At 44.8% G+C, this 23,852-nt stretch overlaps 1 protein-coding gene across 4 annotated transcripts in view; it reads right to left on the reverse strand.

Moving 5' to 3' along the window:
- col27a1a (collagen, type XXVII, alpha 1a) overlaps positions 1-23,562 on the reverse strand; it is an 86,712-nt gene extending 63,150 nt beyond the window's left edge. For all 4 annotated transcript variants that reach the window (XM_086151882.1, XM_086151880.1, XM_086151881.1 and 1 more), the window contains exons 1-7: positions 23,020-23,562; positions 18,862-18,932; positions 12,145-13,658; positions 8,926-8,979; positions 3,489-3,542; positions 1,176-1,229; positions 1,030-1,083 (exon numbers count right to left, since the gene is read on the reverse strand). In XM_086151882.1, coding sequence (XP_086008008.1) covers positions 1,030-1,083; positions 1,176-1,229; positions 3,489-3,542; positions 8,926-8,979; positions 12,145-13,658; positions 18,862-18,932; positions 23,020-23,072 — 1,854 coding nt within the window. In that variant the 5' untranslated portion in view covers positions 23,073-23,562. The remainder of the gene's footprint in view (positions 1-1,029; positions 1,084-1,175; positions 1,230-3,488; positions 3,543-8,925; positions 8,980-12,144; positions 13,659-18,861; positions 18,933-23,019) is intronic.
- Positions 23,563-23,852: the final 290 nt, after the last annotated feature.

Here is a 23,852-nt window from a genome sequence, read left to right on the forward strand (position 1 = left end):
GGATCTGGGAGACCGTAAATACATGCAGATGCGTATTTACACCTACGACCGATACTCATTACCGCTAATACTCAATTCTATATTCCATATCGGATATTCCATCAGAAATTCATAAACAGGTGTTTTGTTTGTTTGTTTGTTTTTTTTTTCCCCCTCCGATACAATTTGATCATCCGTCCCGAGTGAGATCTTTCGGAAATGAGATCCTGTTTTGAATCTACCGGAAAAAGAACACGCGAGTCAAACCCCCCCCCCCCCCTTGGATCTTCTGGTGGGGCCTTGGATGTTCCACTCCCGTCTACCAGAAGCTCCTTCCCACTTTTGCTCCCCGCGGACACACACATGCTGCAACTTAAGTAACGTCTAAAACAATGGTAATTTTGTGTGTGAGCGTTTGAGAGCGCGATCGGTTTCCTCTTAACTTAAACGATGCAAAAACTCCTCGTCCGTCCCCTATGAGATCTTCCCTGCCAAGATCCAGGCTGTGCGCTCGATCCAGCAAACACAGATGGAACAAATGGTGAACACAAAAGGACAGCGAGAGCGAAAAGGAGGTGCGGGACGGACAAGAAAACCCCCCAAAATTGCATCCGATGTCGCAGAAAGAAATGGAAGCGTACTTTTAGAAATCTCAAAAAAACACAACGAATAAGTGCTTATGCTCAAACAAGCATGTTTGAACAGTAGGCGGGGAAAAGAAATGTGTGATATACCTGAAAAGAACATTGTAAGGATGCATAGTGAGCTTTTTTTTCCCCCCTTCGGTCATAGCGACGCTATACAAAACATCACATGTTGTTTCCAAGGAAATGTTTATGGCACAAAAGCAATAATCGGAAGGCCGTTTTACGTCTGCATGGTTGCATAGAAACAGAAATTCTAACTTGAGAGTTGTTTTTTTTGCAATGTGCTGTAGGGTTGCTTAATAGGGTGTGAAGATAAGTAACCTAAGCAAAGAGGAAAATGTTAGCTATGCAAAAAAAGCCATGTGGGTTGAGTAACAAGGGAACCCATTGTATCGAGTTTTACCTTTCGTCCTGCTTGACCAGTCAATCCAAGCGGTCCGATAATCCCTGAGTCTCCCTGTAACGTTAAGCGACGGCATCGAAGGTCAATAAACGACGAAATACCGTGGAAACGTATTTGAATGTAGAAAAAAAAAAAAGATTTCGTACCTTTTCTCCTTTAGATGCCGGCCCGGGTGAGATGCCGGGGTCTCCTTTTCGCCCCTGAACCAGAAAAAAAAATGAAAACATAAAGTCATCTGGGTGAAAATGACCAAGCTCACTTTGTGCTTTAAATTTTCCGCCAGGAAGCAGGTCCCATTAACTAAAACATTTTACCGGCCATTGGGTTTCCCTTTGGATCCGATTTACGGCGGAGGAAAACAACATAAAGGTTTGACGGGACACGAATTCCCGTCGGCAAAAAAACGGGCCAGATGTTTTTCTTACTTGCATTTTGTGGGCCTCATTGTCAGCAGCTTACAATAATGGGGCCACGGTACATCAAAGCTGCATTTCGGAAATAACTACGAGGGGACCCCTGCTATTTACAACTCCGTTTCACTTATCGACGGGGCCAAACCCTCTGGACATCAAATACTTCCATCTCTCAACACCTGACGGGACAGGAGACCTCAATCGGCAACAGTCTACCTCTTTAGGCTACAATTTGTGTCCGTTCCGGGGGTCGGCTAGCACGGGTAGCGCCGCACGAGTCACGAATGTTGCGAAAACGTGTAAGGAATGAGGCGAAATCGGGGCTCGTTTTTCCGCGCAAAGGGTTTGGCCGCGGGGTCGCTAGCGCTTTTACGACCGTACGTTGGACGATTTTAATTCCGGGACTTCGGTGGAGTCAAAGAGGCATCGGACTGTGTGACAGCAAAACTGCGAGCGGTCGGTCATTCGCACGTATCATGCACGAATATCGTTGTCTATTTTTATCCTCCATTGGCAACATGTTTAATTTTGTCATTGTTATTGTCACTCTGTTTCTGTTCTTATCGAGAATCGAGATTTTGATTTGTCATCGTGCAGCTACGGGGAACTTTTGCATTGAGAGCTCCCCGGCTCGGAGCACGTGCAGGTTTTTTATAAAAATAAAAATAAATAGACAATTTATTTACATGAGGCACAGTTCCTTATCCTTGTTGTTGTTGTTCTGGTTGTTGATTCTCACACTTGGTGTTTTTTTTCATTTATTTTGTTGTCTATTTTATCCTTGCTGTTGCTGTTTTGGTGTCTATACTCACCCTTGCTTTATTTATTTTTTTATTTTGTTGTCTATTTTTATCCCTGTTGTTTTGTTTTTTTATTTATTTATTTATTTTGTTTTCTATTTTATCATTTTTGTTGTTGTTTGGTTGTCTATTGTCATCCTTGCTGTTGTTTTTTTTTTCATTTTATTTTGTTTATTTTACTCTTCTTGTTGTTGTTTGGTTGTCTATTCTCACCCTTGCTGTTTTTTTTAATTTTTTTTATTTTGTTGTCTATTTTATCCTTATTGCTTCGGTTGTCTACTCTCTCCCTTAGTGTTTTTATTTTCATTTTTTTTATCTTATTGTCTATTTTATCGTTGTCTATTCTCTCCCTTGCTGTTTGCTGTTGTTTTTCCATTCTGTTGTCTATTTTTATCCTTGTTGTTGTTCATTTTGCTGTCGTGGGTGACTTTTGCTATCTTTTAATTGCCTCTTTAATATTTCTACTCCCATTTATTGAATTTGTCAATGCTGTGCTGCTGTGACAAAAGAATTTTCGGGGATCAATAAGGTTTTATTTTAAATAAGAACACGCACGTCCCTCTCGTCATTTCGATATGGCGTTTTTACAATGCGCTTGAAATACGGGTATCGCTCTTTGCTCCGTGCACAGTAGCAGAGCTGCAGGGTGTTTGCTCGAGTGCAGAAATATTGTCTCTTGCAGAATAATCTCCCGTTCATACATCCAAAGTGGACAGTGTGATTTAGAATTCTCCCTTTCCATCTCATGACGTCTCTCCGTGGAGTTGTGATAAATCCGCTCGCTCTCCGAACCCCCCACCCCTTGTTTCTGCGGTGTTGCAATGAAAAATCACAAAAACACCTTTTGCGCTTTCTTTTTATCAACATTACAAGATTTCCAAGTAATTTTTTTTTTACAAACTGAACAATATTAGAATATAAAAGGGAGTCCTGACCTACATTCTATTGCACATATGTTAAAGTATTAAGCAGCGTGCTGTGCGTAATGCCTGAAACTGCAGGTGTGACTGCGCCTTCCAAGAACTTGGATGGCCCTAAGTGTCCGACCGTAAAACTCTATTGGCCTTGTTGCTCTTTACTGGTTCCAGCTGATATTAAAAAAAAAAAAAAAAAAAATGGAACCGCTCCACCCAAAAAAAAAATTAAAGCGAGAATATAAATGTAAAATAAACGCATCCGCGAAACAGACGAAAAAAAAAAAAATCTTGATTTGGAGCAACATATGAGCAGTGTAGGTGGACGATACCTTGAGCCCGGGCGGACCGGGTCGACCGGGGTTTCCATGGGGACCGGGGGCACCCTGTGGAAAAGTCAGAGAGAGGAGAGGATTTACTAAGACCGGGTCCGAAATCCTAATATTGACATAGATTTAAAGCAGATTACCGCTCCGCTACTGTTAATGAGGGGGGCGGCGGAACGTGGGGGCGGAAACCATTCGGGGAAGCGTTTCGGACACATCTCCCGCTTGTGGGTCGGGCCGGGAGGTATTTTAAGGGTGTTGTTGGGGGTAGCGGCGGATGGAAAATGAGGCTCCGTGGAGCTGCTTTACCATATGGATGTGGTTTTCGTGTACCCTCACACACACACACACACATTTGTCAAGCGTCTTAATGGGTAATACAGATACGTCGTTGCGAAACATTTCGCTTCTGTCTGCATCAGCTGTTGCCGAGGAAAATAACACAACCGAGTCTGACAGGAAAACAACATTAGATCTACAGTAGCAGTTTTTCCGGTAATACGAATCAAACCTTCCCGTTTAGCAAACAAGTCCAGATTTACAGGCTTGGAAAGGTCACAGAATGAATCAACAAATGTTTTCTTTCGACAGCAAAAGGAGGCAGCGACATCTGTGACATCCACTTTCCGCTTTCCACCTATAGCGGAATTCTCAGGGGCCTTCACCTTGCACCCTGACTGGGTCAAAGGTCAAGTAAGGTCCGTTTTTTTTTTTTTTAAATTTAAATAACAAAACAAACAAAGAAATAAATAAATAAAATAAAAAATTAAGAAACCACTTGCAACATTAAAAACTTCCTCCGATGCCAAGGCGGCAGCTCTTTATTATCCCTCAGTGAGAAAAGGTAATGACTGGCTTATACAGCTCAACAAAAAGCCCTTTGAGCGATCTTCAAAAACAGACATACAGTGCAGACGCAGACGTGACAACATAAACGCTTTTTCCGGAACTGCTCTTCCTGTCCAAAGATGTTTTGATGACTGTTCTCTGTGATTCAGTAGGAGTCAGAGCGTCTGTATGGACGGGATTTTGCTCAGCCGGGTTGCAGGTGTTGCTGTTATCTGATCTAAGTCACAAAAAGCAACTATTATGGAACTCCCCATAAAAAAAAAAAAAAAAATCCATCGGATATGAAACGCGGTCCTGATGAAATGCGAAAAATGCGACACCCTTGATTTTCTTCAAGCTCGCAAAACTATATTGCGCTCCTGAGATTCTCAAGTTTCGATGATCTTGCCTCTTTGCCTCCTACACTCGTTGTTGGTTTTCGCAGCTGGCAGTTCCTTGAGAGTCGGAGCGTCCAGGCTGCGATCAGGGAAACTGTTGTGCTCAAAATAAGCCGACTAAGCGCGTCGGAATTGCATGTTTCAAAATAAAACGTTCGGGTTTGCGTAGTTTGGGGCGCTATACCGCTAGGCGTGAATTAACACCAACCTTGGGTCGTGGACCGCCGCCTGACTTTGCTCCTTTCACAGGTGTCTAATTTAAGACTATAAGGGGTGCAATAAAATAAGAAAAAAAAAAGCAACCTTGAATGTATTTTCAGGTGTTATTGTGAATTCTGGAGATGGTAAATGACGGCTCCTAACATTTCATGTCACGCTGACTTGCATTATGTTCACTGGATTAAATATTTACGTGCTTGAACGTGCAAAATCACCACGTGTGCCGCCACAGCGGGCATAAACTCGGTGGATCTGTCTGCGTTAAACCCCTCACATGACTGTACGACCAGGCTGAACGTTCTAGACAAGCGTATTTAATGGGGTTTCCCGAGAACATGGAACGACTTTAAACGCCGGCTCGTAAAGGGAGAAAGACTTTTAAATGTATAGACGGTAACCGTATAAAGATTAAAAAAAAGAGATCCGGTATGATCTTATGCCAAATCGGAGTCAGAAGGGCAAACTCTGATTAACCTGATTAACGGTCTGGAGCGCACGTGGACCCTTTGAAGGCCCCACGGGTCCCGGCGAGCGCAGCTAACGTTGGACGTTTTACGGAAAATACTTTCATCGACGTATATTCGGGATGTCTGGCCAATATTACCGCCGGTGAGGATAAATCACGGCCGGATCCCAAAGCGGACGCGGATTACAAATAAAAAAAGAAACAAACACGCAAAAAAAAAAAAAAAAAGTTTATTTTCCTAAAAGGAAATTGTGATCGTCTCAAAACGCTAGTTGAGGATTTGCAAAAATAACAGTAATAGTGCATAATGGGCATGGATAGGTTGACAAGTATGATTGAAACCTTAAGCGAGCTTTGAGCAAAAATGTTTAAAAAATGGGGCAGCAAAGCCTTTTCTGTGTGTTTTACTGCAGGGACGATGTTTGCGCTGGGGATTAGAGAGGCCATTAAAAAGCCGCTCGGTGCCTTGGTGTTTACCAAAACATCAATTAATGCTGTGTTTTCTGCACGAATAGCACGTCTGACAATAAGGCAGGGAACTATATTGAAAATCACTGACGCTGTGATATCCTAGGTTACATTTTTTTGGGCTATAAAACACTAATTTGAAAATATCTGCACAACAAGAGTGCTCCAAAAATGAAAATCATTTATTTTACATAGAGTAAAGAAAATGTCAAAAGTTTTGAGCAAAAATCCACTTGTTTGTATGTATATGACGTACATATTTTTGAATATATGTGTGTGTTTTTTAACAATAACGTAATGTCTTTTGATTATTCAAAAAATCTAGTGTCTCTTTTTACCTCTATGTTTGTTTTTTTTCGATTGTTTAAAAAAAAATGGATTCATTTGAAAGTAATTTCTCAAAAATATTAGTTTAACCATTTTTTTAAAATTTAAATAAAGTCTTCAGATGGATTGCCTCTTCTTGAAAAGTCCGTCTTGACACGGGTTGACAAATTAGCGATTATATCAACACGACTACATTTGTGTTCGTGCAGCTCGCTACAGATGAAGCTCGCTAGCTCTGGCGAGTACACTCTGACTATCCCAGAGAGGGCGTATGACACGCTGACCTTATCTTACCCTTCGAGAAAGGCCTTCTAGAAGGCTCCCAGGAGGTGTCACAACTCGAAATCTTATTGGTTGAAGCAACAGTTTCATCAACACTTATTTTTTGCTGGAGCGCCTGTGAATCTGATTCTGCAGGCCTCCGGCCAGATTTCTTTGACTTTGACCCTGCCTGGCAACAACTAATGGCTGAAATGTGATTGGTTAAATGTTTTAATATGAAAATACATGTCTGGAAGCAGCACTGCCCCGGGAAAAGCTATGAAAAGAAGCGTTCCGATTCCAATAATTCATGGACAATATATAATGAAAATCAGTCTGTGATTCTGATTTTTTTTAGGCCAGCAGAGAAGGCCTTGCAGGCCCTGACGGCCTACCGCTGCGGGTCGATGTCTCCAAAACGTACCCGTCGCTCATTCCTCACACCGCCCTACAACCTCCATCGTCACACACCTATGAACGCACTCAAGGCAACTCACCCTGACTGCTTGTGACCTTCAACTGAAAGCCTCTCTGCAGACAGCGGTTGCCACGGCGACAGCGTCTCACACTCACATGTGTGGGATCAGAGGTCAAGGTTCACGGGTGGTGCTCGGCGGGCTCAATGGTGCTCTGTGTGTTGTCACACAGACTTCCAGTAATCCAGGGCTATGGAGGGTCACGAAACTAGCAGAGCTGTGAACGTCGCTCTCTCCGAAGGAATTTGTTTTCCCACGAAGGCGGTCGTATCTGCGATCAAACGACTCCCGCCGTATCCGTTAAACCGTCGCCGAAAGATCCGGGTCAATTATCGCGGCGACGCCGGCGGAACTCCCTTTCCGGAGTTCGGAGAGGGTTTGTTTGTCATGGTGTGTTTGTAAGCGTATAAATGTGCGAACATTTATCTCACATGGCAGCAGTGATTAAACTTAATACGCGCTATCATTCGCAGGAAACCGCGGTAATCCGCCTCGAACTTTTACGCGAGAAGACCATAAACACCACGACATACGTCCGTGTAACGCGATGTGGCGTTTCTGCTGCGGCGTCTGTACACTTTCATGCGAACCGCGCTGGGTTTTTTGCGCGCTTGTATAAAACACGATGACGGGATGCTAAGAGTCAGACGCTGACATCGAGCGCTCGCGGGTGACCCCTTTTAAAGCGACATCAAAAAAAAACGACGGCCTTTACGAGGGCTTTTTTTTTATTGAAGAGGCTTGTTTTCATTGTTTGTGCTTTGCAAACTAGCCACTTCCACTGACAATGCCACAGGCGGCCCCACAGCTGGTTTTCCGCGGCTGACAAAGACCCCCCCCCCGCCCCCCGTCAAAGCCGGCAGGATGTAAATCTGAACCAGGCGATTAGCCGGTTACATTCTGCTGACAAATGAGTTTTTGCGACCCGAGGCTTTCGCCGTGGAAAAAAATGTAATTGGAGCGTATCTGGCTGCCAATCGAAAGACGGACGAATTGTAAAGGAAGAAGAAACGTCGAGCAATTAATCGAGTTAATCGGAGGCGTACGGACGACCAGAATAGCGCCGCTGTTAGGACTTGGCCGGGTTCTGTTCGGGCTAAGATATTTGAATCGGATCTCAGGAAATCTACCTAAGTGAGACCGATGTTGTGGAACTACGACTATAGAAGGGGATGGGAGGTGCAGCCGGGGCTTAAATAGCTTTAATTAGAGCCAGACAAAGACCTCCTTATACATCTATAGTGGCGGGGGATCGCCGGGGCTCGGGCTTTGGAATCCCAGACGCGGAAAAATAGCAATCGCTGATAAAAAAAAACACACAGCAAATAAAGCGTATTTTCTTTTCTTTATGAATGAGTCTTCAGTTCCCTCGCGCATGCCGAGACGGCGTTTTCGCGCCGAGGCGCCGCCGACCGAACCGAAGCGGATCGAGAACGTTTTGCCTTTGCGACGTTTCGTTTTCGAAAGAGAGGAATCGCGGGAGGAAGACGCGCACGTCATATCCCAGGGGTTTCCCACGGAGCGGAGGTGCAGCCTGCCGTCGCAGCGCAATCAGAGGAAGAAAGTCCGGCGAGGCCATGTGTTCTGCGTCTGTTTACAGTGCTTTTATTAGGCATCCTGTGGCACAGGCAGCCTTTTGAAAGGCCGTCTTTATAGGAGCTTTCCTGTTTATGCTTAGGGGTGGGAGGTCAGCGCTCACAGTTCTGTGCTGAATATGGTCAATCTGCTCGGATAGGAAATCTTTGTGTGCGAGAAAGAGTGTGTGTGTGTGTCAGCTGGATGACGGCGGGGATTGGAAGTGAAATCGCAAGCGAAGCTCGGTTGGTCGTCATTGAAACTGCGGAAAGAAGTCCCGGGTTTCTGACTGTTTGGATTTCAGCCGTAAGCAGGGGTAGTAAAAAAAATAAATGAAAATAATATTTTGATATTTCTAAAGGTTGCAAAAGCAAATGTGTTTGACTTAGACGGATATTTTGGAGCGCGACCAAGAGGAGACTCACCCGAGGACCCCTCTTGCCCGGCATGCCTGGCTTCCCCGGAGGTCCCAGCAGTCCCTGGAGAAGGACAGAGTGTATTCAGTCAGTTCTGCTTGTTGTCATGTTGAATGATACATCAGCATGAAAAAAAAAAAAAAAAAAAAAAAAAAAAAATGGCGATTGGACTGTGTTTCCTGCTGCACAGTAAAAAAAAACAAAAAACAAACAAAAAAAAAAAACGACACCTTTTTTTTTTTGTTTCTCTTCAAGTAATTCCATCCCCGGGAGATGAAAGTTAAGCCTTATCCACCAGGAAATTCTGAGCCAGTATGGCAGGATACTGTAGCCATAACAGATCATTTCCTGTACGACTCAATGCCTCCGTGCGGCTTTATCACACTCGCTCGTTTTCTTTTAATCAAAAAAGTGGAAAAGGAGAAGCGAAGAAAAACAGGGTGCGTTTCGCTTTCGCCGAAACAAGTAAGGAACTGTTTGGATCGTCATACAAATACAAACACGCATTAAAGCCTCCGGACGCATTTCAAAAATGTTTCCGAGCCGGTCAATGCACGACGGGTTATTTACCGCGCGCTTAAAACCGATGCGTGAGAAAACAACGGTAAATGCGCGTCATCACGGACGTAAACGACAGCCTTTTTCGAGACTATGAACGTCGAACGGCATTTCAACCTCAAAACAAGCGACACTTTCTCATCCGCATGAACCGCGGGCGAAAAAGTAAATGTGATTTTAGAGCCACTGGTGTTTAATTTGTTTTTTCGTCGCCGCCGCCGCCGGGATGACCTCCACGGTGGAGACCACCCTTACAGTTCCGGGTGGCGCGCTCATTGGTGGCCTCCCGACCCGTCCACGTCGACACACGAGCCCGTCCGTCTTCACACTTCCGCGCCTTCCGGCTTGGACTCGCCTTCCTAGGGTTTGTTTGTTTATCCCGACAGTCCGTCCACCTGTCCGACTGCACCGCGTTCCCCTTCTCCGCCCGCCGAAGTCCTCTTTTCTAACGTTCAAGCCGAGAGGGCGTCGGTCTCACGGAACCTCCACATCCGTCAGCATTTTACAATAACCATACTGGTGAAAGCTGTTTTTGGTTATGAGGTCTAGACTTCCTCTGCGTGCCTATAAGAAAGTCAGACCATGATTTGTGCAAACAGGCAACCTTTTTTAAATGTCACTGTTGCACTGAAAACTGTTATTATTTCATAATTACACAAGTTGCAGTGTTTTTCGACGTTCATTGACACGAACGCTTTCTTGCACTTCTTGCACAACTTCTAATACAACGATTAAAATATCGGCTTTCCTTCTCGGCAGCCCCGTGCAAGTAGAGGATGTACGGATTAGATTCAGCACTTGGACAGTAAACATACATCTTCTTTGATGAAAGACATGTGCTGCGAATCTTGATAAATGAAAAAGCTGAACGCAGGAGTTGGAGGCGGGAAGGGGCAAAGGGAGAGAGCAAGATAGCATGTGAGTATAAAGTTTCTGTTCATGAAATCCCAGCTATGCGCTAGCTTAAGTGCTACCGGCTTCTACTGACACGTCCAAGAGCGCTACGTGACGAGCCAGAAACGTTACCCTACCGGATTGCACTCCCCCTCCGAAGTTCACGCTCATCCACAAGTCCCACCTACACGTCCCTAGATGTGTTCTCTTATGCACGGTCCTCTCGAATTTCTCATCAAATCCCATAATTGTGTTTATCGCTGGAAAAATAAACACTTCACACACTGCGTGAAAATCCTGGGCTGTTCTGAAAACATGAAAATACACCAGCGTCTGCCCTATTTGGCATTGAGGCCCGCATTTGTAATCGTTAAGTTGCATTTATGTTGTATTTGTTGTCACGTGACCCTTGCTTTGAGTAATTTCAGGTACACGATGTATGCCTACATTTGACACACAGAGATCATTGGTGGAGCTTTTAGAGGAACAGTACTTTGGTTGAATATGAAATGACGTGGAGCGAGATCAGATGTAAAATGATCCCCCCTCGACACATCGCGGCCTGGGAGCTCCGGCGGCAAATTACAGACCGAACACAAAGAACAGACACCCTTGGAAACACGAGCAAGCCTCGCTCCCAACTTACTCTGTAAATTTTAGGACCGTTTTGTGATTCGATCAAAGGTTTTTCTGAAACCCATCCAACCAAACATCTGGTGATGACCAGCCGTGGAGTCGGATAAAGTCGTGAACTTTCCCAAATAAAGTGGATTCACTCGGGCCAAACAACCTGGAAAACTCGAGGGGTTTTCTCCTACTCCACAAGTACGAAGACGTACTTGTATGCTCTCTAAACGCGGAGTCATAGTTTACCTAAAAATCAAAGTGACTGTACTTTTGAAGCTCAAGAGGCCTGTCAAGAGGCACCTGAGATAAAGGAGGGTCTAAACTGAGCTCTACAGTGAGGGCTTAAAAGGTTCGGTCTGCCTCACATAGACGCTCCTAGGGATATGGGCCTTGCCTACCTTTCCGCTTGCAATTGGAAGCTGAGTGATGGTGTTTACTGACTGCTTTGACCCTTGACCTGGCTTTGAAGGAGGGCCATGTGACCTCCACTAGCCCTCTATGACAGAGGAATCTGGTGCGGAGACGGCAAGGCGTCAGACCTGACACGTCACGCCCAGCCTTCAGGGTTCTGTGCACAGAGCAAGAAGAAAAGGGGGGAGAAAAAGTAGGATTTCTAGCCTGTGTGGGAAATAAGACAGTGCTACATTAGCCTTTATGTCTGTGTGGTCGCTGATTTCTAGCCCCGGAGCACTAAAAATCAAGCCTGCTCTTTCACCAGTGACAGAAGTAAGCACATATTATGAAGCTCCCATCGCACATCACTCACTTCCAACTCTCGACGACCATAAACCATCCGACTCACCCGTCACAACTGCCAGCACAAGCAGCTAAAATATAGCCTGCATTTTTTGTGCCTGTATTTTGTACTTAGTCGAGGTTTTATGCTCCCGTTCAAGTACCATTAAATGTGGCAGTCTGGCTACTGTCAAAAACCAAAAAGGACACCATGCTAGCTCCATTTTTTTCTTCCTCTTGTTAAATTCCGCTCTTTGACCGAAGTTGCCCGTGGTCATTTCATATCGCCACATGTATGCCTTCTCCGCCAGTCGAGCGTTCGGCCTTAGCGAGCCCGTGCCAATGCATCGGACGATGAAATCGGTGACTTTGGAACTCAGACCGCGGCGAACCCAAGTCGACAGAGGTTCTTACCGGAGGGCCGGGGTCTCCTTTTTGTCCCGTAGGTCCGTCGAGCAGCGAGTACTGAGTGGGTGCCACGTCCCAGCTCTGGAAGCCGTCAGTGGCAGGTGGCGTTACTGTATTATAGGAAGGTCTGGTTGGTCGAGGGGTGACTGGAGCCCTGGTGGTTTTGGCTTGCTTCGTTGGCTTGGTGACCTGTTTGGAATCCGGCTTGGTGGTTTTCACTGTAGTTTTGGAGACTGTTGACTTTGATGGGGTCACTTTGGATATTGTCGGTTTAGACGGGACAACCTTGACAGAATTAGCCTTGGGCTTGGACGGAGTTGTTTTGGACGTCGTAACTTTAGGCTTGGCGAACGGTTTCTTGGCTGCGGTGGGCTGTGGTTTCCTCGGAACCGGACCCAGGTCCGATAGGACGGAGTCGGGCTTTGCCTTTGTCGGTTTGGTGCTGGTAGTCGCCGGGGCAGTGGGTTTCTTCTTGTTATCTGTTCCTCCGAATGTCTTTTTGGGGATACTTTGAGGAGTGGGCTTCGGGGGAGGTGATTTTGAGATCTTCTGTTTTGTAGTTTTGGAAGTGGAGGGTCTCGGGGTGGGCGGCTCCGTGGGCGGTACTCTGGTCGTGAGTGGTGCCGTGACAGTTTCCGTCCTGGCCTTCGTAGTTGGAGCGGTTAGGCCAGGCCGAGCCGTGACCGGCGTCAGAGTTGTTTGAAGGGGTGCAGCACTGGTCCTAAGCATGGGCTTAACCGTCTGGGTGGGGGCCACATGTCTCACGGCCGAGGCAGCAGCGGCGACGCTCCTGGCTAGGCTAAGCCCCGTGACCTTCCGGGCCTTTTCTGCGCTACCTTGTTTAAGAGTAGCGGCTATAGTTGTTGTGTTTGTTTGTCGTGGTATGATTGGCAACAAGGGAGAAAGGTTAGGCCTGTATGTGTCCGCTTCCCTGCACTGTTTCTTAATGTACCTGCAGTAATTGTGAGCTGCCTGTGCAGAAGGGACCAGATCAAACTGGCAGATGGCTCCTTCGAAGTGCGCTGACGCTTGCTGTTGGCTTGTTCGCCCCAGAAGGAAGGAGCCCTGGAGTTCTGGAGCCGGTCCCTCCTCACCGTCCCACCCAAAGTCCGCATGAACACTCTGCTCTCCGCAGGAGGCATATAGAGTCACTCTCTGTCCATTAATTCCCACGGCCAGCTGGTGCCACTGGCCATCATGGGGCTCGTAGGGCAGTGCCACCGAAGTGTTCGGTCCAGTGTGAAGGACCAGATTGCCTGGTACAAGCTGCAGACCGAGAAGGAGCTTCCGGCGGCCTGAGAGCAGGGTGAAGAGGAAAGCGCTGTTGACACGGTGCGAGCGCACACTCAGGACCAATGCCACATCGGTCCAGATGGCTGCCGGGCAAACCGAGCGCAACGGGGCTTCGATGTGCGCCCGCTGGTTAAGGATGATTCCAGATTTGAATGGAATGACCCCAGCTGGCACCGAGTGTGACGGCTTGTCTCCCTTAAGCCCCAACTTTTGGAGGATGTCCACATCTGGAGAGAGAGGAAAGCTGCGTTAGTCTTACAAATACTGTAATTGGGCTATTTACATGCCAGTTCAACAGGGCAAAGGGGAAACCGCTCATCTTTCCGATCTAGGATAGTCGAATTTTTCTTTTTTGAAAGACCGATAGCAACGTGCGAAGGTCAAAAGGTGCCAAAAGCTCAGTATCTCATGAAAGGCTGATATCAAACGAGGTCAATGGCTGGGAAATTTCAAGAACATCGGAGAAAAACGAGTTTGCAGATGCGGATGAAAGCGCACACGCCGAGGGAAACGTATTATTAATGGGACATTGTAGACTTTTTGAGAATTTGCTCTTCCTGACACATGTGTAGCTCAGCTAAATATTTTCCCAAGCTCTGCCAAAAGCCGTTGGACCGACTACACTGGTGTGTCATCACATGGCAGGCGTGGCAGCATCTCAACGGTACTTCATGTCAGGCTGATATTAGAGCCGGCCGAGAAAAAGCACTTAAAGTAGACCAAAAAGAAAAGATAAGTTACGGCAAAACGATAATAAACGTATTGGCTTTTGAGGTCACCGATATGGTACTTTACACCATCTACTCCTTCACTCTCATGCCAAGATAAATGACAGGCTGACAAAAAAAGTATACCGGTGGTAGAGGAGCTGTCACAAAAGTTCTCCGAGTGGCTTTTATTCGGTTCTTAACCTCATGCTTCTGTCCATCGAGGCAAGTACGCTGGTGTTTTCATCCCAAGACGTGAAGCAGAATCAGGACTAAAAAACAACTGATGTTGCGCTGTTTGCGTCGGAGTCCAGGAAATTCCATCGCATCTGTGATCATAATCTTATGGCGGTAGCATTTCAGAATATACAGGAACTTTTCAAAATTCCTCCCCCTCCTTCAAATCAAACATCTCGCCCACTCGCTTTATACCCAAACATAGAAATAAAGAAAAACAAATAAACATTTGTGCACGATTCCAACTCATAAATCGCAGACAAAACAAACAAAAACGCCCTCAGATATTCAGAAATGTAAGGTTTCTTTTTGCTCATCATAACTACACAATTAAAACTCCTGATTAAAAAGCTACTTTGTTCCTCACACAACAATTTTCTTTAAAATGATGATTAAACAATCTTGAAGAAGAGGTTTTTCTCAGCAGGATGAAAGTATTTCTCTCAGGCCAGTTTTGATAGCTTCAATAGCTTAGCCGTGGGTATGATGGGCGATATGTACCTCACCTAGTTTTAATTGTGAGGTTTACAATAACAAGGTTAACAATAATAAAATAATCAAATATTCCCTTCAGGAATGAATTACAGATGCATATCTGCTGCATTGCCAAAACATACATGGTGGCAGACGGAAGAAACAGGAACATGTTCATCCACTGTCCAAAGACACCAGTACCAGGAATAAAACATCAAATATGGGTTTGAATCTTTTCTTCCACATCATTTGGACATGAGGAGCCACATTCTGGTCGAAGCACAAGTCCAGATTTACACTTACCAGCGGTTGATAGAACACGTCGTGGAAATGACGTCAAGTTAACAGTTTGAACGCTTTGGGAAATTAATAAGTAAATGGACATGATAAAAAAAAAATAGGCGCAGGTTTCTCCTTTCCCTCCCTTCATCAGTAGACTAAGTATCCACATTCATAACACGGCCACAGTCACCACAAGTGAGGACAGCATCTCCACGCCTGGAAGCAGAACACTTTCCAGCGTTCCTGCCAAATGTGTCTTTCTGTTGAGTTTTTCGACGCCTTCACCCTGACCTGCCGGGCCCTGACTAGTAGGGACGGAAGCCCTGCTGGTGAGAAGATGGTGAAATGGGTTAATATTATAAGATTGATGCACTGGGAAGCTTTAGAGAGCTTTCAATGAGGGGTTTGTCTTTTGTAGTTTTCAGAATTTAGAGAAGTTAGAACGAACAGTTCAAGCCAAAAATGTCTATTGCTGGGCTAAAATTTTTATAAGGTGCTAACATTTTCGATCTTACATCTGTGCTCACGTATCATCGAAACAACGGTACGGGAACAAATGCTGTGGTGTGTCGATGGATTTGTGTCATGTTTGCAGATGACACTGTGATCTGCAGTGAGAGCGGGGAAAACAGGTTGAGGAACATCTAGAGAGGTGGAGGTATGCTCTGGAAAGGAGAGGAATGAAGGTTAGTTGCAGAAAGACAGAGTATATGTGTGTGAATGAGAGGAACCCAGGTGGAACGGTGAGGCTACAGGGAGTGGAGATCAAGAAGTTGGAGGGTTTCTGGTACTTGGGGTCAACAGTCCAGAGCAGGGGTGTGGAAAAGAGGTGAAGAGATGGTTTCAAGCAGGTCGGAATGGGTGGAGAATAGTGTCAGGGGTACGAAGAGATAGAAGACTATAAGGAAAGTTGGACAAGACAGTGGTGAGACCAGAAATGCTGTGTGGACTAGAAACAGTGACAATGACCAAAAGACAGGAGGCAGAGCTAGAGGTCACAGAGATGAAGATGTTGAGGTTCTCTTTGGGAGTGACTAGGATGGAGAGGATCAGGAATGAGTCCATCAAAAGGGCAACACATGTTCGATGTTTTGGAGAGAAGAGATGGTTGGGTCATGTACAGAGGAAGGATAGTGACGGATGCTGGAATTGGAGGTCTAGAGGAAGCCCTAAGAGAAGATTTATGGACGTATTGAAAGAGGATATGAAGTAAGTTTGTGTGAGAGAGGAGGATACAGAGAACAGGGTTAGATAGAGAAGGCTGATTTGCTGTGGAGACCCCTGAAAAGCCCAAAGAAAAAGAAGAATTTGCCATAGAGGTGCAGGACATGTATGACTAAGACAAAGTGATGGCTGAGATGGTTTGGACATGAACACTCCTCTTCTCATGTCCAAATCATGGTGAAGATCTGGATAGATGGTTGCTGAAGGTGGAGCTGCCAGGCAGGAGGTCTCGAGGAAGGCCAGAGAGAAGACGTATGGATGTATTGAGAAAGGATATGAAGGTAGTTGGTGTGAGAGGAGGATACAGAGAATTGGATTAGATGGAGAAGGTTGATTGACCCCTGAAGAGAAAAGCCCAAAGGAAAAGAAGTTTGTCTTTTGTCGTTTAACATTTTCTCCTTTTGGGAAACACAGAATTGTAGTTGATCATGTTTTGAATTTAAATGTTATGGTTATTAAGAAGAAGAACAAAAAAGATGCGACCTGAAAACTCCAGTGAGTATCTTCAACATGCTTGGGGCACTCAAAAACATGCACTCAAATATATCGGAATACCATTTCCGCGGTTAAAAACAACGGTGTTCCTCTCACACGTTGGTGTCTCTTTGTGGCCTTTCCACGTTTTTAGCGTGAAAATAAAAGACTTGCATGGAAACTTAGACCAAAGGAAAGATGGCCATGGCAACTCAAAAGGGGAATTGCAGAAAAAAGATAAAAGACGTACCTTCCTTTTCACGATCAATATTGGCCCATAACGCCTTCTCTTGCCTCAAAAGATTCAAGGTTTTATAAAACGCTCAGTGGAAACAAGACCTACTTGGCACATAATAACCATCCTGGCAGTGAATTTCCCCGCTCTGTGTGGTCTCTTCTACAGCTTGGCACGAGGGCTGCGGGTACATTACACGTGTCTGCACACACACTCCGGTGTCTGAACGTGTTAAATTAAATACCTCTTGCATTATCACCGGCTTGAGGTGTACGGTATTCTCAGTATATCGGTTTCATGTGAACGCGTCAACATGAAATATCAAATCCAAGGCTCTCCCGCCTCCAACAGTTAAAGTTGATTCGCGTGAATACGTTTAAATGATTTTCCTCACATTTGCGCTGCTTCAGAGTGGAGAATATAGAAGTTAATAATGAATTGCTTGTAATGAGGTCACATTTCTTCTAATAGTTTCATCATTTAATCTCTCGATTCATGAATTAGCCCTTTATTTTAAATACACTACCACTGTTATCTTTATAAATGCACAATAATAAATGTGCACATCATACAAAATGTCCAGATTAGCGCGTTATTGACATTTACCGTCATTTCCGGACGAAAAGCCGTTATTTTTTCGATGGATTTTTGGGCTAATTAGCTTCACGCCGCCAAAACATTTAGCCTCGTCACGTGGGACCCATAAAAATTAAAATTAAATAAAAAAAAATGTTTCTGTGTGAATATCCATGTTACAATATGTGGTTTGTAGACAAGTGCGACCTATATATGAACCCATATATTTATTTAATGAATAAATGAATAAACTTATTTAATATTTACATTACATTACATTACATTACATTGCATTTGGCAGAGGCTTTTATCCAAAGCGACTTACAATAGATAGATATTTATTTATATTTATTTTATTTTTAGCCGGTGCGGCTTATATTCAGGTACGCTCAATAGTCCAGAAATTTAAAAGACCATTTAAATGCTAAAATAGTGGCGTCACCGTTTGGACATTTGTAAAATATTTCTTTTAACGTAAGTGGCATCAAAACATATGGAAAAAAAAAAAAAAAACACATTAGGTCATCAGAAGGTCAAATGCTTTCCATTCAAGGTCACGACAGCTACACGTCAACCACTTTTTACTGGCGATAAACGTCATAATGAGACTTTTTGTGATTGTTTTACGCCTAAGGATATCAAACAAGGGGAAGGTAAGTTAGTAACACGTCCAGCTTTTAGATTCCTTCTGAATCAGCGCTGTTTTATCAATGAGAAAATCCCCATGTGAGCATTTTCCCCTTTGCTCATGTTTGCAGTTTGCAACACACTGACCGCGTTTCTGTTCCAAAACATTCAGTCATCACCGATGAAACATGCCAGCGAACAACAAGAAACTTTTTTTTTTCTTCTTTAACTTCCAAGCTTATAAACTACAGGAAGAAAACAAGCAACTTAAATTTATTGAAACAAACAGAGAACGAACCGCGCTCACCTTTACGTCTCTGAATGATTTCATCGCGCCGCCGCTCGCTTAGCTTACTCAACTCTTGTTGTCATGGCAACCCTTGGCCTCAATTCTCATCACAAAGCGTTTACAGGCTTGGGCGATGACCAAACAGGCAAGGAATTACTCCTAAACCCCCCTCCACCTCCACCTCCACCTCCGCCCCCCTTTTTCCCCGGGATGTTTCACAGTTTTTCCACCGGTTTAATTTGTTTGCAGAGAGGAAGGTGAGAGGTGAAGAAATAAAAGGAACGGCTGCATACGAGTGTCCATACCTTCAGAGTGTACTTGTGTAAGTCCCAGGTAACAAGTACAATATAAAACTGTACAGAGCAATAGGGCTCTCCTGGAAAACAAAAAAAAAGAAGAGAGGATGTTAGACAAAGGCGGCAGTCACACTGAAGCATACATGAATTTATAGATCTCCCCCAGGTTGCGTTCGCTGGAATTTATTTTGGGGTTTCCTTTTAATCGGAGGCCAAAAACAGGTGGTACGAAAACAAAGCGGTGTTTGAAATTCGAATTTGCATTTTTTTTTTTTTTTTTTTTTTTTTCCCCCACAGGGATTTACATTTGTGTTCGTCTCCCTCGCTCAGATTTTTCTCACAATGTGTTGAAAAAAAGAAATGATGAAAAGTACAACGTGAGATTTTATTGAATTATTCCCATTAATGGGAATAAAAGACCATTTAAATGCCACTGCGGCACGCGGAGGTAATTCCGACAACCTCAGAAGCAGAATTTATTTCACATTTTAGAAGCAGACAATGTGATAATTACAGGTGATATATTTAAATTCATTTTCCAGACATTCCCCCTGAATTTGAACCCTTTTTTTGGTTAATTTAATGATTTTTTTTAATGATTTTTTTTTTAAATAAAACTACATCTTCGCCAGTAAGACAGTTAAGGCGAGCTGATAACCCTGCAGTGCCCTCCTGTGTTCTGGATCACAATTTTACCAAATAGGTGCTTTAAATTCTTTGCTTTAAAATGCTAAAGTATTCAGTCGATCGTGACAAACGCTGCGACGCCACCAATGGCCACCTGGGAGATCTCTTTATTTCATATTTTGACACAAAACTGTGACATCGATCAACGATTTCACACCATTTTTTTTGAAGAATAATTTGAGGGTAGAATATCCGGATGTAAACATTGTTTCTACGTTTCATTAGGGTTTACGTAACACCAAAACACAGATTCTAACCATCCCATATGCTTTGCAACTCAACTGCAGCTTAAATAGGAAAAACAAATGTGAACTCGATTCTGCTGAAGTACTTACAACTCAGCAAAAACAGAGCGGCTCTCAAACTGTGGTTTTGGAAGACAGAAATTCTCGAGCAGACTTATCCATCAACCCCGCTCCCAAAACCAACATACAGTATGCACACACACACACACACACACACACACAAACAAGTCTCTCAGCACCCTCACCACTTCCAGGTGTCAGCAGAGCAAAGGGAGACTGATTGGCAAGTGGATTGAGAGCTCAGTGGGGGGGGCAGGGGAGCCACTGTTTACCGCTGGAGGTCATCCAGACACACACACACACACACACACACACACACACTGGAGGAGGAAATGTGTATAGCAGCTGTGACTGCGGCGGACGGACGGACAGACGGCGGTGAGGGCCGAGACCGCCGAATACTTACGGAGGGAAGATGACAAGTCGCGTATTAGCGTGTTTACTTAGATTATTCGGGGAGTTGCGCGTATTCACTTTTTAAAATACGCGGCTCAAATATGAATGAAATATTATTTTTCAATATTTTTGTTCTTTACACGGTGGAATGTGACGACGACACACACACAAGTAAAAGAAGTCAAAGTGAATCGGTGTTGCTTCCTAAGTGGACAATTTGGATTGATTTCACACAGGTGTGATTGACTTGTGTTGTCTAAGAGTTCCCTTTATTTTTTGGAGCATTTTATCGTCACTTTCTTAAAATAATTGTTTCAGTCATTTTTTTTTTTTTTTTTTTTTTTTTTTTTTTTTGCCTCGATGACAAAAGTGATGCAAAAATGATCAACGGAAATCAAATGTGGATTTGGAGTCAAAATGAAAGTGTGAAAACAAACTCCGGGCTGATCAAGTCCCGTTGAGATTAAAAACCTCTTCTACAAGGGAGTCCTGGCCAAGAGGCAGCAATAAGTTACAGACAGAACAATATTTCAATAATTTTTATGCGTTTTAAAGGTCCTTGCATTGATTTTCTCATGTATTATATTCGAAACCAGGTGCTAAAGTGAGCGTGCTTTCAGATATTGATCGGCGCTTCCTCAAAACTTCACCAACAAGCGTTCCTGATGAGAAAGTATGAAGAGCATTTTTTTCTTGTCAGTTTGGCTCAAGCGTTGGTGAAATGCCCAGCGGTAGTTTGCAAACGCCGCTGCTGATGAATCGCCATCGATGGCTTGTACAGCTGGCTGTCAGGATACGAGTCCGCCGGCGTCTCCAAGGCGACCAGCTGTTTGCAGCGTCACTCCATGCCTCATCAGCAGAGGGGAGATGTTTTTCTTTTTTTCAAATCCGGCCTCGGCGAAGCGAGTTTTGGGAAACGGAACCGAAGTTTCCCGCGTTTTCTTTCGCTATTCGAATTAAAAAGTCCTCGGTAGCTCCTCCGCGTTTTCTTCATCCTGCCACGGAAGTGGATTTTACGGCCGAAAGGGGGCCGCGCCAGGGGCGGATTTGTGCACGGCGGACATTTAAATCAGCCGGGCCGACACGTGCACGCTCACCCTGTCTGGCGTGGTTTTCACACTGCAACAGTGAGCTATGACATTACTCCCTGAGAGAATTCTCGGATAAGCCGAGTGAACAGAATAGAAACCAGCTGAATCCATTAAATCAGACCGTCTAACCTATATCTTGTGTTACAAACCGCAGAACCGGCGGAAGAAGGGCCAGACCACCGAGTCTACGTTTTCTCATTTACCGCGCGGGATTTTTCGCCGATCTTCGCTCGATTCTGCGTCTCGGCGCGAAATAATTAAGAGCGAGCGAAGTCAAAGGTGCGAGCGAACCGTGAGCCGACGGAGGGGGGGCGATTCAGTATCGTTTTCCACCGAGCCCTGACCGTGATTTACCTCTAAAGTCTCACCTCCGACCCCCTTTTCCATGCACTCGTACTCCGGACGGTCAAAAGTTGAGACAAAGCCCCCCCCCCCCCCCGCCGCCCCCCCACGCCGCCCCCACGAGATGTTGAGTTTAGTCAGAATCTCTGTTCACGAGCCACCCGGTGATTTGTCGGACGGATTTCCCAGCGCTGCTCCTGCCCCCGGAGCGTACGCACTCAGGAAAATTCCAGTGCCTGAGAGGGGAGTAAAACAGCTTGATGAGGAGTGCAACCGGCGTATTTCTTTCCTGCTTTTTTTAAATTTTTTGTTTTATGTCATCCGTTTTGCTCCCTGCAGTCAAACGGACTCCAAGCGTGTTCCCCTGTTGCCCAGCACGGGGTTTGAGAGGCAATAAAAAGAGGCAAAAACCTTGCCATTTCCTTGTTTATGTAGATTGAACTAAGGGTTGATAGTACGGCACATCCAGTCCAGAAAAAGTCCCTCTCACAAATTGAAAAAAAGGATCTTTTTTGCAAATCTGCACAAATTTGACTCCAATGCATCATTTGATTAGTTCATTTATGCGACTTCACTTGGAAAATCAATTTTCATTTTTCCACTGTAGTTCTTGATTCCAAAAAAAGCTACGAATGAAACCGGATGGAATATTTGAAGGATAAATTATTGGGAATTTTCTTTTTCTTTTTTTTTTTCAATAAAACGAATTCGGGTTGAAACAGCGCCCCCTTGTGGACACGATGAGAACTGCACCCGAGCAGCTGACAGCTCTCAAGTCGCTTCAAATCCACTCACGTCTTCAAAAACCAACTGCCTTCACATGTTTACAGGCAGCAAGTCCTTAAAACGCATTTTATATACACAAACTAGCAAGAAAACACACGTTCTGGTTGTAAACGAAACTCTCCCGGGGCCACTGAGTCACAACAAACAAAACAACATCGGTGGAGAAACATGCAGGAATGAATGAATGGAAGGGAACTTCCGATGTTGCATGTAATGAATTTAATCCTGTTTATATGTAATAGCTCTCTCCCGTTGCCATTTTATATTGAGCGTTGTTTTATTATTATTTTTTGCTCTTTTCGGGGGATGACAGTGTCCCCAAATCCACGGATATATAAAATGTCCAAGCTTCAAAGGTGAGTTGCACCTGAGTAACTTCTAGTAAAAAAAAAAATTAATAGTAATAAAAATATTGGGCTCCATCCCTGCACGGTGAGCTGGACCCCCTCCAGGTGCGCACATGTAGGGGTCCCCCCCCACCCCACCCGTGGGCTCCCCCACCCCCCCATCCTCTGCAAGACGAAGAAAGGAAAAAAGGGTAAATAACAAGAAGGACTTACTTTGTGTCTAGATGAGAGGTTTTGCAATCTCTCCTTTGGGTGCCTAAATTCATTTGTATTCATTTGTCCTGGCAGTCAAAAACCGGATCCGTTAATCACAGCGTGACTCCTTTGCGTGGGGGGGCAGAAGACGCCGGTCGCCGTTCACTCATTGGAAAAAGCTTGGGATGAAGGTCCAGAGGAAAAAACTCATGTTGATCTGCCTGTCAGGCCCGACATAAATTCCTTCTGTCCGGATGGTGAGACAGAGAGTTTCCCTGCGTGATTGTCCGTGGGTACTCCCCCCCCGTGGGTTTCATTCATTTATGCCGATCCGGGTTGAGGGAAGCTGGGGGTCCTTCTGCGAAGGGGGGAGTCAGGAGCGCTTTTCTCATCCCTTTCCTTTTTAAATGGGCTTTTCTGCGGGTAAAAAGCGATGGTAAGCGCACCAAGCGGCCAGGTGTCAAGTTACAAAAAAAAAAAAAAAAAAATCCCAGCGGTTGTGTGGAGCAACTGCACGCCTCCTCCGTGGATCCGACCCAACCCCTCCACCCTCCTCCACCCCCCCACGCACTGGAGGAGAAACACGGATGAATGGACCACGGTGCATCCACGCAAGCTCCCAGATGCTCCCTTCCTCTGTTTATTTACAAGAATTATGGTTAATCAAAGACTCCCTCACCTATAATTTCATTGAGTCACCCAAAGCCAGGCTTTGGATTTCTACCTTTTGCATGCAAAAAATGTATTTCTGCCTTTTTGTTCACTCATGAAAGGAGGTTGGGGAGGACTTACGAGAAAGGAGCTGCAATTTTTGCTTTTTGTTGTGGGTAAATAGGTAGCGGGGAACAGGG

The sequence above is a fragment of the Fistularia commersonii genome, chromosome 9 (genome assembly GCF_037954325.1).
Source record: "Fistularia commersonii isolate RoL2024-O1a breed Wild chromosome 9, RoL_Fcom_v1.0, whole genome shotgun sequence".
NCBI lineage: Eukaryota > Metazoa > Chordata > Actinopteri > Syngnathiformes > Fistulariidae > Fistularia > Fistularia commersonii.